At 34.3% G+C, this 13,902-nt stretch overlaps 1 protein-coding gene across 2 annotated transcripts in view; it reads left to right on the top strand.

The window, feature by feature from the left end:
* LOC115440771 (solute carrier organic anion transporter family member 4A1) overlaps positions 1 to 13,902 on the top strand; it is a 56,063-nt gene that overhangs the window by 28,422 nt on the left and 13,739 nt on the right. For both annotated transcript variants that reach the window (XM_030165223.2, XM_030165226.2), the window contains 2 exons: positions 13,064 to 13,157; positions 13,500 to 13,701. In XM_030165223.2, coding sequence (XP_030021083.2) covers positions 13,064 to 13,157; positions 13,500 to 13,701 — 296 coding nt within the window. The remainder of the gene's footprint in view (positions 1 to 13,063; positions 13,158 to 13,499; positions 13,702 to 13,902) is intronic.

The raw sequence follows: 13,902 nt of genomic DNA, 5'->3' as shown, positions 1-13,902 counted from the left end.
TTTTCCGCACGAAAAAGGTACAAACATTGCAAGAAAAAAATATCATAACAAGTATAATTACATTTACATAAAAACAAATGAATATCAGACTGCGTGTCAAGGCCTTGATAGGTAAGCGACAAATTAACATGATGTGTGTACAATGTTAGTATAAGAAGTAAAATTTAAAAAGCAAATCATAGTATAACTACAATGAAAGCAAGTCCATAAAATAGTAATATTTTCCTTAAACAAAAACCGCACTATCTCCATAACTTAATTCATTTCACTAAAATAATGTAAACTATTAAAACTTGAAAAACAACAAGCATTTATAACCGGAGTTAACGGCGCGGTTGCCGTAATTTCCCGGGAGAGAGTCCCGGAGCACGGACCCCGGGATCTCATCCCGGTATAACAGTATGCAGCTGAAATGTCTTAAGCCAAAACCTAGGGAATATCCGTACGAAGAATATTAGAATTTAGTTTGCATTGCATAATGTTTTATGGAAAGATACTGTTTGAACTTTAAAAGATATCTTTAAAATTATTTTTAAGTGTGTTTGTATGTCTCGTTTAAGTAAGTCAATTGAAGTAGGTGCTTTGTCTATATCTGTCCGTTTGTTCGAGCATTATAGTGTCAAAGTTAAAAAGGCGTAGCAAATGTATTTATTATTATGAAGCCAATAATTATAAGCTTAACCCATTTACCAGCGGAATGTTTGCCGGCAAACATGACAGCTGCATGACAGTTACAAGACATTACGCGTGTCACGGAAAAATAACCTTATACTGTAGTATATAATAAGGTTATATTCCCGTGACACACGTAATGTCATGTCATGTTTGCCAGCAAACATTCCGATGCTAAATGGGTTAATAAATGTAGTAAGAAAAAGAAAACACATTTATTTGTCATAGCTTACAACAAATATGACTTACTAGTACTCCTAATGACTAAAATAAAAGCTGGGCTGTAGCGCCGATCATATCGCAACTCTGATGTTCAACGTCCACTTTGGGTGCGTGAAGACACCGGCCAACAATAAAACACAAAGAAAAACTTACTACAATACAACGTATAGAACAATACCCGTTACATAATCACAAATACCTAACTTAATAAAACAAAACAAAAACAAAAATGAAAATACTAATACACAATGAGGTAATGCATAGAAATAATATAAATAAACGAGTAGCATAAGAAAACATAATGATGGTAAAAAAAAACAAAAAATTACAGTTCAGTTTCATATTTTGTGAATTAATACTTGAAGTTCCTTATGGTACTGGATTCTGACAAATGTTTCATTTCCTTGTACGTTTTGTATTATGGTGGTAGGTACGTCGAACCAACCTGATTCCACCAGATGTATGTATACTTATTGTACAGGCGAGAGGTAGCATTTCTTAAAGATTACCTACCAGAATTCTACTGGGTTGAGACTAGCTCTAGAGTAATTAAGAAAGAGCTATTGAAGCTTTTTTTTATGTTCAATATACAGTCAGTTATAAAAATAAGTCAGTTATCCTTCTACTAACTTTCTATAAATAATTTTTACTGCATTAAAACTGGTAACCTTGCAACGCACCGGCACCATAGTTCATATTTTCACAAATTCTAAAACAATTGAGTACTTTTTTTAAATACTTACATTTATAAAAAAAAAATTACATCATCCAAAATCTCCTGAAAAAGTTTTTTCGAAATCCTCGTAACAGTAAATAAGTTATAAAGATTTTATGTTTAGTGCAGCGGGTAACTGTCAAATAAAAGAAATAGCAAACTGTGACATCACCGGATGTCATCGACTATAACATTGTGTGCGTGAGAAAGAGATAGTGCGATAATACCATGCCCCCACTTTTGCTTACAACAATATTTCAAATATGAATAACTCCTTTATTTTCAACCTTTGATGATGATTTCACAGAAGCATTTATTTCTCATTTTATTTTCGGTTACATATTAAATAGTATACAAAATCAAACATAGGAAACTGTTCTATTGTAACAAAGGTGCGCGCAGTTTTTATAAACAAAAGTAACCCTATAGCCGACATTTGAAAGCCATTACGTGGCGTACACCGAGTTTCATACAATATAGCTGAACGGTTTGCCCGGTACAACGAATACGGTATTCTAGATGTGATTACCCTACATTTATTAGTAGGAAACAATGCCTTATTACGTCGGAATAAGTTAGATAGTATTCTAAAATATCTAGAATGAGAATATTACATTTTATACTTGATAGCGATCACCGCATACGTAGTAAAAATCTGTCATGGTGGTTGCATCGTATATTCGATAAGACAGGTCTCACGTCGATATATTTTTGACCACCATCACCTTTTTCACAGTCAATTTATGACGTACACATTTAATTTTATATTAAATTGAATTCACTGTTCTTAACAAAAATTACAGTAAAAAAATCCGCGCACTGAAAGCAATTATTTACTTTTTAATAAATCATTGGAGTACACGCTCGACTTATACCAAATTCAAATTGGCTTCACGTAACTTTAGCATAAACACATAAAATTATAAAGGTGCTTCTACACAAACAGTATCCGTGCACAAAACTTAGTTCCGCCATAAATCTGCATTAAGTTTGGCTGGCGGCGTGGCCGAGGAGTTATGGCCCGCGCCCGCACCCGCTCCACGGCCCACCAACAGGTGTACGCGATGTGCCCACCGCTTTATTTTCTGCCCACTTCGCATTTTTAATGACAAAATATGCAAGTGTCACCATCTTTATTTATAGACTCGCGTTCTTAATTTAAACTCGCAATTTACGTCGAGATTGTAGCATAGATAATAAAGACAATAATTTTTAAAATGGCGGTATTTAATTTATTGTCACAATAAATAAAAAAAACTTATATATTTTTATTATTTGATTCTGTATGTTCTCATTCGTGTACGCATGAAAAAAAATTAAGTCAATAAATTTAATAAGTTTATGTCCATTCCATGGAAAATCTAAATATAAATGAAGCATTTTTTACGGCATTCGAAATTATTTTTATTGTAGAAAGAAGAGCGGATATTGTCGTTGGTGCAATTTTCCTAAACTTTCGGCGCCGCTTACTATAACTCTATATAAAACGCCACCATAGGCATCTTCAAATAAGGCACGACTTAAATAGATTACGCGCAATAAGTATATTTTCACAACCCCACAAATTCCAACAAATCATAAGATTAAAGTATACGTGCTGCACCAGGCGATAATCGTATTTTTATTAAACTTGCTTATCCCTTATACGTATTTTGTACCCCACACTGCATAATGTCATCACTACAAGGGCTCCATTTAATAAGTATTCTTGTTGAATTTAATAAAAAATAATATATATGAGTACAAAACACTTTCTACCTCGTTAGAAACGGTTCTCCAGCTAAAAAAAAATAGTAAAAATTTAATTATGCATATTATTATTACTGTCTTTCTAGCAATTTCGTAACAAAGAATTATTTTGTTTACCAAGGAAATGAGTCTCTAAAGTCGAAGAAATAATATTAAGATTTGTAGAGAATAATAATTATAATATTATATTGCGAACGTATGTTCCTTTTCCATTTTTAAATATTCAAAAACAATAATGATTCAGCACAAAATATTTTGTTGCTCTGCAAGGTGCGCTTCACTCTCAAAGTAATCCAGTACTAGGGAAAACAACGTTCAATACTAATTAAAAGCTTGAAACTTGTTGTACTTTTTCTAACTGCATTAAGTTAAAAACTAAATGAGAAACGATAAAAATGTCCGAAGTTAAATGAGGTGCGCTCCTCACCTGCAAGTCCCGGCTAAGTTATGGCGAAGTTGGAGCTCTTTGTTTACCTAGACTAAACAAAAACCTACCGTAAGTGTTTTACGCCTTGGGATATTCCGATGTAATTAACGGTTTAAACCGCTAATGGCCGATGAGAAATATAAATGTGAATTTGTTTTAGTTGATTTTATGCAGAATTTTAAAATGGAATGACTGTTTTTAAAATTTTGGGCTGAATAGATTATGATTCCTTTGCTTATACTACGATTCTTTCAGAGGTAAATTAGAAAGACTTTTGTACGTCAATTAAATTCTTATATTCTAGATACTATTTATGAATAAGTATTTAAAATATCCTCCCTCTACTTATGCGTTGGTTCTGTAAAATCGGAACAATTTTTAAACTGCTTCCTATGTCCGACTTATCGTTTACTTCATCTCAATATCGTAAATCTGAAGTGGACATCTCTCCGTTCCAAGGCACAAAGACGGACAATATCTTAAATCAAATTTACATTCGCATATGCAAATACCAATATGGAATCTAAAATGAAATAAGGAAGACGTCCAAAGATATAAGTTTGCGACGTTTTTGCAGTCTCTTTGTAAACAGGATTTTACTCAATGTGGTCTTGTTCGAAACTTATAAGACTTTGAGAAGTTTAAATAATGCAATGTATTAATCAAAAGTTGTGACGCGTTAATTTACACACGTTAATTAGTTTGGCACCTCTGGGTGGAATTAATTAAAAAAGTTGCCGGTGTCAGAGGTTGCCAACCGAGGGCTGACAGCGTTGGTATTAACAGAATTTTATGGTATTTCCCGTTTGAATTTAGGCAACGCACTGCCCTCAAAGGGACGGCCAGGAAATAAGATTAGATGTAAATTAAAAGGATATTTTAATGTTAAAAATATTTTTAAATTAGTTTTTAGGGTTGTGGGCTGTGGCTTTTGAACACTTTTGTAATTTGTGTAAACAAAATGTTATGCATGGGATTTGGCGGGAAAGTCGAGTTGGCATTATTTTTAAATCGTGTTGAAATTTTGTAAGTGTTTTCAGTAAGTTACTGCCTAACATTATTTTGTTTCTAATACTCGTACACTTTTTATAGTAAATAGAATCTTCATAGAGGCCTTAGGTAAGCACATGCTAACTAGCCTATACGGAACACAATCAATATTTATATCAGCAAAAGCAAATAATGTAAGTTGCAATCATCTTGCCGAGGAAGTTTGATCGTTAATAAAAAGCAATAAGCGTTCCTTGTCCGACCAGCCGTTATAGCAGTTAATAAACAACTATTGAACATATCATAGGTAGCATTCCCGATTATTAGCAGGATCCTAGTAACGTCCCACTTGGAGTCCAGCGATTCGTGAAATCGCGCGCCTTGGTTGCACCGGGAGCAAATGTAGGTACTTATTTATTACTTTTATAATGATAAAGATACGGTTATAATCCATTCCAATTATTGAATATAGAATAATTAATAGAAATTATAAATGTGGAAGATATTTTATGGCGTAAATTATATTTATTTTGACTTGAAGAATGCTTTTTAATCAACTTATTATTCTTAATGTGATTCAGAATAATGACTGTGAATATACGAATCTGTTATACCTAAGATCTGTAAACCTATAAATTCCTATAACAGATTTCAAATATTATTATTTTACATCAATAAAAAATGTATACTTTATTTAATCATATTTTTAGGGCGGTTAAGATCGGTGTGAATGCAGCTGAAGCTCCCGCCGTGCCAAGTATATGAGGTTGGTAAGCGAACAGTTTAAAAACTGTCCGATACACTCAGCCGATGTCAGGAAATATCTTTTCTATAAAAATGGCCAGTGTTCGTTACACGCCAAATACCCTACCGAAAGAGGTTAGGAATTATATATTTTTTTTGCACGGTAGAGTAGGCAAACTGCACCTGCTTTGAGTTCGGGAGATTCTAAATTTAATATTAGTTAATGAAATACCTAACATTCTTTACTTATCAGAAACATTTAAATTTACTATAAATTACATTTTGAATAGAGTCTTTAATGTTTGTAGAATGAGAAGTATACATTTTTAACGTACACGTGGATTGATGTTGTGATTAAGAGTAAGGTGTAAGAAATCAATCTTCAAAATGAAATGGGTCGTCATAGGTGCTGTGATGGAGGAAAAGATTCATATCAGTGATTGATAAAATCCAACGGAACTGAACATATTGCTTAGTCGGCTAAAAACGGAATGCTGCAATTTCTACGACCGTATCAGTGAAAATTTTATTTTAGTACTTTTCTGGACGTTTTATTCAATTTCTGTCAAAAATTCCTTTACCGACTTATAGCGACATCTTGAAAACTTTGTGTAAAATCAAGATTTTAGACTTAAACGTGAATATTTTATTCTCCTTTTCAATATCTGCAATAGATCCTTCCCTCTCCACTTATTGTAATGGAAACACTTAAACAGTTAAATTTCATTAGCTCTCAAACTCCAATAAGGTCGATATCACTGCCTCCGCCCTCGAGGACCAGTCAACCGTGTGTTTCCTACGTAAAGTACCAGTTAGAGATTTATTCAATAGTTCTAATCATTTAAGCACCTTGTCGTACTAAGATTATTTCCTATTTATAAAAAACTAGCTTTTGCTCGCGGCTTGGCCCGCGTGAAGGAGTGTTCCGGAATAAAAGTCCTGCTAAAAAAAGTATCCGATTTAATTATACTTATGGCTCACTATTTTGGTCATAGTGGCTTCCACATAAAAGGTATATGCTGTTGCGGACGTTTATTTAGAACTATTTAAGAGAAACAATCCTACGGTAGTCGGTACATCATCTTTGTCTAACTCCAACGGTTTAGGCAGCGTACGCCAAGATAGCAATATTATTCCGACTTACTTAATATGTAGATGTATATTATTTAGTTATACTAGTTCATTAAATCATTGCGTTACTAAATTAAACCATATACTTATCTTCTTAAAAATAACTTGAACTCGAAATCGTCAATTTATAATTAAAGTTTAATTTTCGAACAAGAGAAATATCAATATAAAGTAATTTTTATTTTCTTTACGCTCTAGTGCCACTACTATTACTGTAAGTAAATTTTTCACAGTGGCATCACACTTTCATTCAGAAATACACTCACGCACATGCTATATTGACACTAAACTACATAATAATCAAAAACTGGGATGTTTAGGAAAAATATTCGTTATTATTGGATAACTTTAAACATAATTTTAACAAAGGTAATGACAAGTATTTGGTTTAATTTATTACCACAATGGCAAGATAATCCAGTACACAAAAAAAAAAAAAAAAAATTGGAATCCCTGACAAATTTTAAAAATCGAAGGAACTTTTAATGCATTTAATGCTTAGCTATTGAGCCTCATCAAACTCTAAAACCATAATACGCCCGCATCACTCAAGTATGCAAAAACCGGCAAACCTGGCTACGAGTAGTTTCGCCACTTGAAACTTCAACTTCCAATCAAAGTACTTCGTCAAATTAGTCGCGCGTGTAATGGAATCAACTGCGCTTGTACCGTGGTTCAGGTGCTAACTGCCGTGAAACTTGGCTTGGCATGGATTAGCTGCGACTCAGTTAATGTCTTAAGCGTTTGTTTTTGCCTGGAAACGCGTAGGGGGCTTATGAGGGTTAAAGTATTAGAATGCTATGTTTTTTACTGTTGCTTAGTTACGGAATTAGAATTATGTGAAAAGATTTTTAGCGGAACGGTGGGAATTTTTTAAACGGATAAGGAAAAAATATGATTTTAATAAGAGACTGTTAAAAAGGCATTAAGTTGTTACACTTTTTGTAATAAGTATAATGAAAATAATTAATTAAATTCTTGTAATTTTTATACAGTTGGACAAGGGCCTCTACTACGATATGATCTTTCAGGTTAGGTATACTCATATCAGCGAATATAATTTATAAACATCATAACATTCTCAAGAATTCAAGTTTTGAATTTTGTGACTTTAATGAACAATTAATATTCTCATTATAAAGTCGAACATTCTTGGCATGAAATCATTCACTCCAGACAGTTGATAGTTATAACAAAAATGCACCCACAATTGAACTAGCGGTACGTTCCTTATTACGCCAATAAATTAATTAGCCAGATAAAACATACGGCCAGCCACAAATCTGCGGCGCGCTGCGTCCATACATCAACATGCCCGGGACCGCACCGCGGGCCGGAACATTTTTATTGTTTCCCGGGGTTTAGTCGCCGATCCCGTAATACCTTACATCAGTTTGGATTCCAGACGGACACGGCTATTAGTCTTAGTGTAACTAGGATTTCCTTTGTTTCTTTGGACTGTTTGTTTTAAGTACTGTTACGAATGCATTCATGGATTTTTACATTTAACATATTAGGGTTTCTTTTCCCATAAATAATAATAACTTTTTTTGTGCCTTTAGTTAGTTTAGTTGTGACTTCTTATATTGATCTGTCATGGGACATTGAACTCTAAGTTATTTTAGGAATTATGAGACAATGAATGGCTTAGTATGACGAGCGTGTGGTGTGACAATTAGAAGGGTTTGGGTAATGTTTTTGTGTGAATAAACGTAGATATTACTAGCTTACTGCCAGTCGAACGACCTACTCGCTGTTCGTCACGTGACCATAATACGATGATACAGTAATACAATAAGAAAAATAATATTCATGCCTCATTGACGTAGTTGTATTACGGTATGACTGCAATGTTGAGGTCTCGGGTTCGTTCCCGGTTCGCACAAAGTGATATTGGGTTTTTCTACTCAGTATTAGCCAGGAGTCTGGAATTTGCGTTTGATATGGCAATAGGCTTGCACCATATCTCGTCATGGGACGAGATAAACAAGGCGGAAAGTAGGTGCATCAGGTCCGCCTCTCCTTACCCTTTCGGGCATAAAAAGCGTGAGTGTATGTGTGTGTAATAGTCATTTTAATATATCAATGAATCTCCTCATAAAAATGTACCTACCTACTCTTTATCAAAAAGGTTTATAAATCAGCATTAAACTTAGCTATTTGAGACAACACACCAATTACTTAATTAAAGAACGAATACATTTATTTTAAGCTCAATATCACAATACCATCAAACAAATACGCTTATGAATTTAAATTTGTCAGATGCACCTTTTCATATCGAGTAATCCTTCGACAAGCCGATTATATCATTATGTTAGTGCATTCTGCCGGATCGAAACAAGCCTCTGTAGTCTGTACATATTATATTAGCATCGGAATCATTCTGACCATGGCTTCATTTTGGTAAATTAATTTCGTTTGTAATGTGAATACTTATATCTCATTTTGAGTCGTACTTTTAAATTTAGAATATCTTTATTGTAATTGAGAAAATTTCTTGCCATTTATTTTTAATTTAGTTTATTTTTTATAACAAGGGTTTCAAACCGGGCAAAGGATAGTGTTCCTAAAACTAATGTCGCAGATGCAAAGTTAAATGAAACAAAATCAATAAGTACTAAAATCGATACCGAATTAAACTGGATGACAAGTTATCTGTGCGAACAGCAATCGAATTATTATATTTATAGTTTTAACTCTTTAATAATGACTATCCGCAATGGCCTTTCTGATTTCGAGGTAATCAGCTCAGTTACCCTTTTCGAAATGTATCTTTTTATTAAAAATACTTTGTAAACAACTAAAGAACTTGATTTATAGCGCAAAGAGTATGACATTGCATTTTTCATCTAATTAATCATCCTTTACACCTCTAACAGCATTCAGTAAAATACTTGGGCTATTCGTTTGCAAACCTTATGAAAGGAGCTTAGGAGGTTGTTGGTACACCGAGCGTGCAAAATTTAGGTTAATATGGGGGTAATCAATTATGGACAGTGTGACAATCTACTTAAGGCCCTCTTCGAGCAAATGGCCTTGAGAATTTGTTTCATTCATTAACGGCACACGCGTTACGGCGGCAATATGTAAAGTTTTACGGATAATTTAATCAATTTAATTTCTTTTGGAAAGTTTAAACTATCGAAATATTCCTTATTAAATTATGGAGTGTTGGTTGCAAATTAAAATGATGTGTACTTAAGGAGGAGATGCACGGAATCAATAATTATAGTGTCATTTCCATAATTAAATTTATGAAACAATATCTACATTATAAAATACTTAAACAATCAAAGTAAAGATAACAATATTGTAAAAATAAGTGTTTGATATATATTTCTTTTAAAAACATTGCTTCTAAAATTACGATTAGTACGTCGTTCTGCTGGGGGGATCGCCTTAAGGTAGCCGTTGCCTACTCACATGCATCAAAGAAGGTCATCGGCTTTTAATAAGTATGCTGGAGTAAATCTGAACTAAGCTACTAAGACGAGAACTGGGTCCTCGTCATAGTGACTTGGTTCAGATGGGTGGGTAACTGTTGGAGATTGTAACCTTCGTCGTGACTTATTATTTTTTATATGTTCTATTTTTAGAACTATTTGTGTTTTGTTTGCCATAGTTACTTCTCTTTAGTCCGAAATAAACACTCATGTCAATAACATCTTTTTACTAACTTTATTTAATTACTAAGAACATATACCATATTTACAACCAATAACCAATAAGTAATTAACCAATCACCCTATCCCGAGTTTGACAAAGGAGCAGAATTTACTGTGTGAAATCGAGAAATAAATGTAATAATGTGCTTTAGTTCTGTGTAGTATCTTTTCTAGACAATGGTCAATGTAAAGGATTGTGCTGTGGAACGTGAGTTCTCAGATTCTATTTCTACATTCGGATTGCTAACCACTTGGTGTAATTTGTACTCCTAAATAGGAGGGAGGAACAACGGGAATTAAATGGCAGTTATGGTTAACACGTATTTAGCTTTACTGTAGCCGTTGCCGAAATCGACGAGGAAGATATTTTCATCATATCACTTAAAATGGACTGTTGAAACGATAATTTGCTGGTGGTAGGATATGTTTTATATCCGCCCGGATAGCGATCAGCTTACACAAAGTGTTTTAACACTTACCTGCCATAGTGGCTCACGTAAGTGTGTCGCGTCCCGGGAGCAGCTTGTGTATATCCAGTTCCAATAGGCCGGCATAATTATGTCGACTGTTGATGGATAATCATTTCTCGTTAATCGACATTCTATTGGACTCCACTTCACTTACCATCAGGTTCAATGAGGTTAATTTACCGTACCCTTATAAAGAACAAACAAATAACTGAAACATAAAATTATTATATTATTTTTTGTTACGTCACTCATTGTGCCACAGATCTAAGCCGATATTTTCGGTTGTACGTGACTCGACATCCTAGTACCGTATCTAGAGGTCCGCCTGCCGAGGGCCTATTGTTTGCGACCGTTTAGCGAACAAACAATATTGGTTAGCTAATGGATTCTCATACCGAATACGATCTGTATAAAATTTACGAGAGTTATTATGCGTATTCCATTTAGCTCAGATTAAGTGTGTTATTTAGCTAGATGGTAGTAAATATTAAGTGCTGGCTGACGGCTTGAAACGTGCGTCTGCGTAACTACAAATCAGGAGTTTCGATAAGTATACCTTCTTTAAATGATATTAAAGTAAATCGATAATTTATTTTCGCTAAATTTTCACACTTCTTAACTAGAAAAAACCTTTTACTAACGATGTTAACTTAAATGATAGATACTGGATTTTGATAGTGCTTCCGTCCGTGTAAAATCTTTCTGAGTAAAAAGTTATGATATTACGATAATGTTATCTTTCCTTTAGACAGGGTTTTTAATAGATGTATTAGATTCGGATTCAAGTATTCAGAAATATTTCCTATAAGAATATAAACTTTACCCCTTATTAATTAATCGTCATTTTCAATTAACGATCCCAATTTTTTTTCGATATATCTCAAAACTAGACCAATGGGAACAAAGTTTCCTTGACATTTAGACAAATAACTTATTTTGATTGGGTCATTCCCAAATCAGATTGAAGATTAAGATTGGGATCGGTTATTGAAAAGAATTGTAAATCGCTTTGATAAGTCAGATCACCAATTTCAGTCCACACTAAACCTCACGGATGAAACGAATTGCCAATGATGATTACCATGAGACATTGGATTGTCAATTAGTGGCCAAAGTGTAGGTTTGCTATGAGTAATGCTTTTAAAACAATTTCGTACAGACATTATTTTACCATAAATGAACATAAACAAACTGTAATTAGTATTTATTGTAGCGTAAACCCATTTCCTGCTTCGATAAAACTTTGCAATATTTATGGTAATTTTTACACAAAGCCATTATGCCGCAATATGGATAATGTTTAACAGTACATTCTGAACATAATATGCCGGTATTGTCATATGAATACATTTTTGAAACATATTTTTTAACCTGAGATAAATTATAGTAAAGCATCGCTTATTTGTTCTAATGGCAAAATTAATAATCCTCGTCCCGTAGGTCTTGGATACAATTTTAGACTCGGTTCTAGCTTACGAATGAAGCCAAATAAATAGTGAAGATATTCGTCTATTAAACCCTAAGTAAACACGAGCTAATTTTAATATAAATCTCAAAAAACTCCAGCAATTTCAACTATCTACAATTTAATTGTTGCGAAAAAAATAACTGAAAATAATGGATATCGACACACGCCAGTCTATTTCTGTGCCGTCCGTCGGTCCGTCGGTCCGTCGCAACGTCCGGCGTGTGCGGATCGGACGTGCAACATTAATCGCCGGCATCGATGCGTCCGCTTATTTTTGTATGACCCTATTCTTATTTCATTGATATTGACTTCGACAGTACTGAATTTATCGATGGATTCATTGTTGGCCATATTTGATTGGTTTGATAAAGTTTTAGGGATTGTAGAGCGGCGAGATATATTTTCGTAGTATTTGACAGTTATATAAATTTTGAATGTATTTTTATAGCAGTAGCTAGGTAAGCGAATGGATAGGTTACGTACTAGTACGTTATCACTAGCGCCTCCTGCTAAGTGTGGTCCTTGAAAGAGGAGAAACGGATATTACGGGAAAGAGTATTTGGGCTATAAGTAATCATACTGGTCTCTGATCATCAGAAACGCAACTAGCAGGACTGCTTCTTCACAACGGCTTCTGTGGGACCGTGGTACGCACCCGGTCGAACCGTCACATACGTGCTGTCAGCGTGACTCTACCAATGTATACAAATTCTAAAACTATTTACACAATTACAATAATTTAAAGATCGAGTTCTAATTCATAAAAGAAGAGATGTAAGTTTCATCAACTATTTTTTCTGTTTGCAGGTATGGTGGTAAACGGGTTCGTGAACGTGGTAATCACCACCATAGAGAAGAGGTTTGGGTTGCGGTCGATGCAAACCGGAGTCATCGCTGGAGGGTAAGCGAGAAGGATAACTAAGTATGTCTGCTAAGCTCGTAGAATGACATAAAATTTAATTGACCAGACTAGAATGAAAGCTGAACATCTTGCTATCTGCTGAGCTGGTAGAGGGAGAAATAAAATATTTCCTAGTCTGCAAGCGACCATAGTATACTTGATGTAGAACCAGATAAAGAAGCTCTTCTTGTGAATTGGGTTCCTATTCAATTTGCATGATAAATCTGACCATCGTGGAACTACAGAGGAATACAACGTCTTTAATGGATTCTATATTTTACCTTTACTGTATTTACCATAAGATTCAGTAACAAGAGGATAAAAAGTGAGTAATTGTCACAGATACGACATGGCCTCCTTCGCTTGCCTGGCGCCGGTAACGTATTTGGGCGGCAGGAGCGGTTCCTCCAAGCCCCGCTGGCTCGGCCTGGGCGTGCTGCTCATGGGGACTGGTTCTCTACTCTTCGCGCTGCCACACTTCCTCGTACCGCCTAACAGGATAGCAAGCATCGAAACGGACGATCTTTGCAATCCTAATCGAACGGTAACGTTATATTTTCTATCGTTCGTATTTGATTTTATTTTAAGGAATTGTGATTCAAGGTTGATTTAGTTTAATTATTTAATTTACGTGCACGAGCGTTCCTTGCATAAAGAATTCTTACTTAATTATGTTTGCAGCCTTTTAAAGAATTTATTTTTAGATTGCAATAATTTCATAACCTTTTAATTACTTAAATTTATC

Source organism: Manduca sexta, chromosome 25 (genome assembly GCF_014839805.1).
Source record: "Manduca sexta isolate Smith_Timp_Sample1 chromosome 25, JHU_Msex_v1.0, whole genome shotgun sequence".
Classification (NCBI taxonomy): Eukaryota; Metazoa; Arthropoda; class Insecta; order Lepidoptera; family Sphingidae; genus Manduca; species Manduca sexta.
Note: the sequence above shows the minus strand (reverse complement) of the source record. Positions and strands in the feature narration are given on the sequence as shown.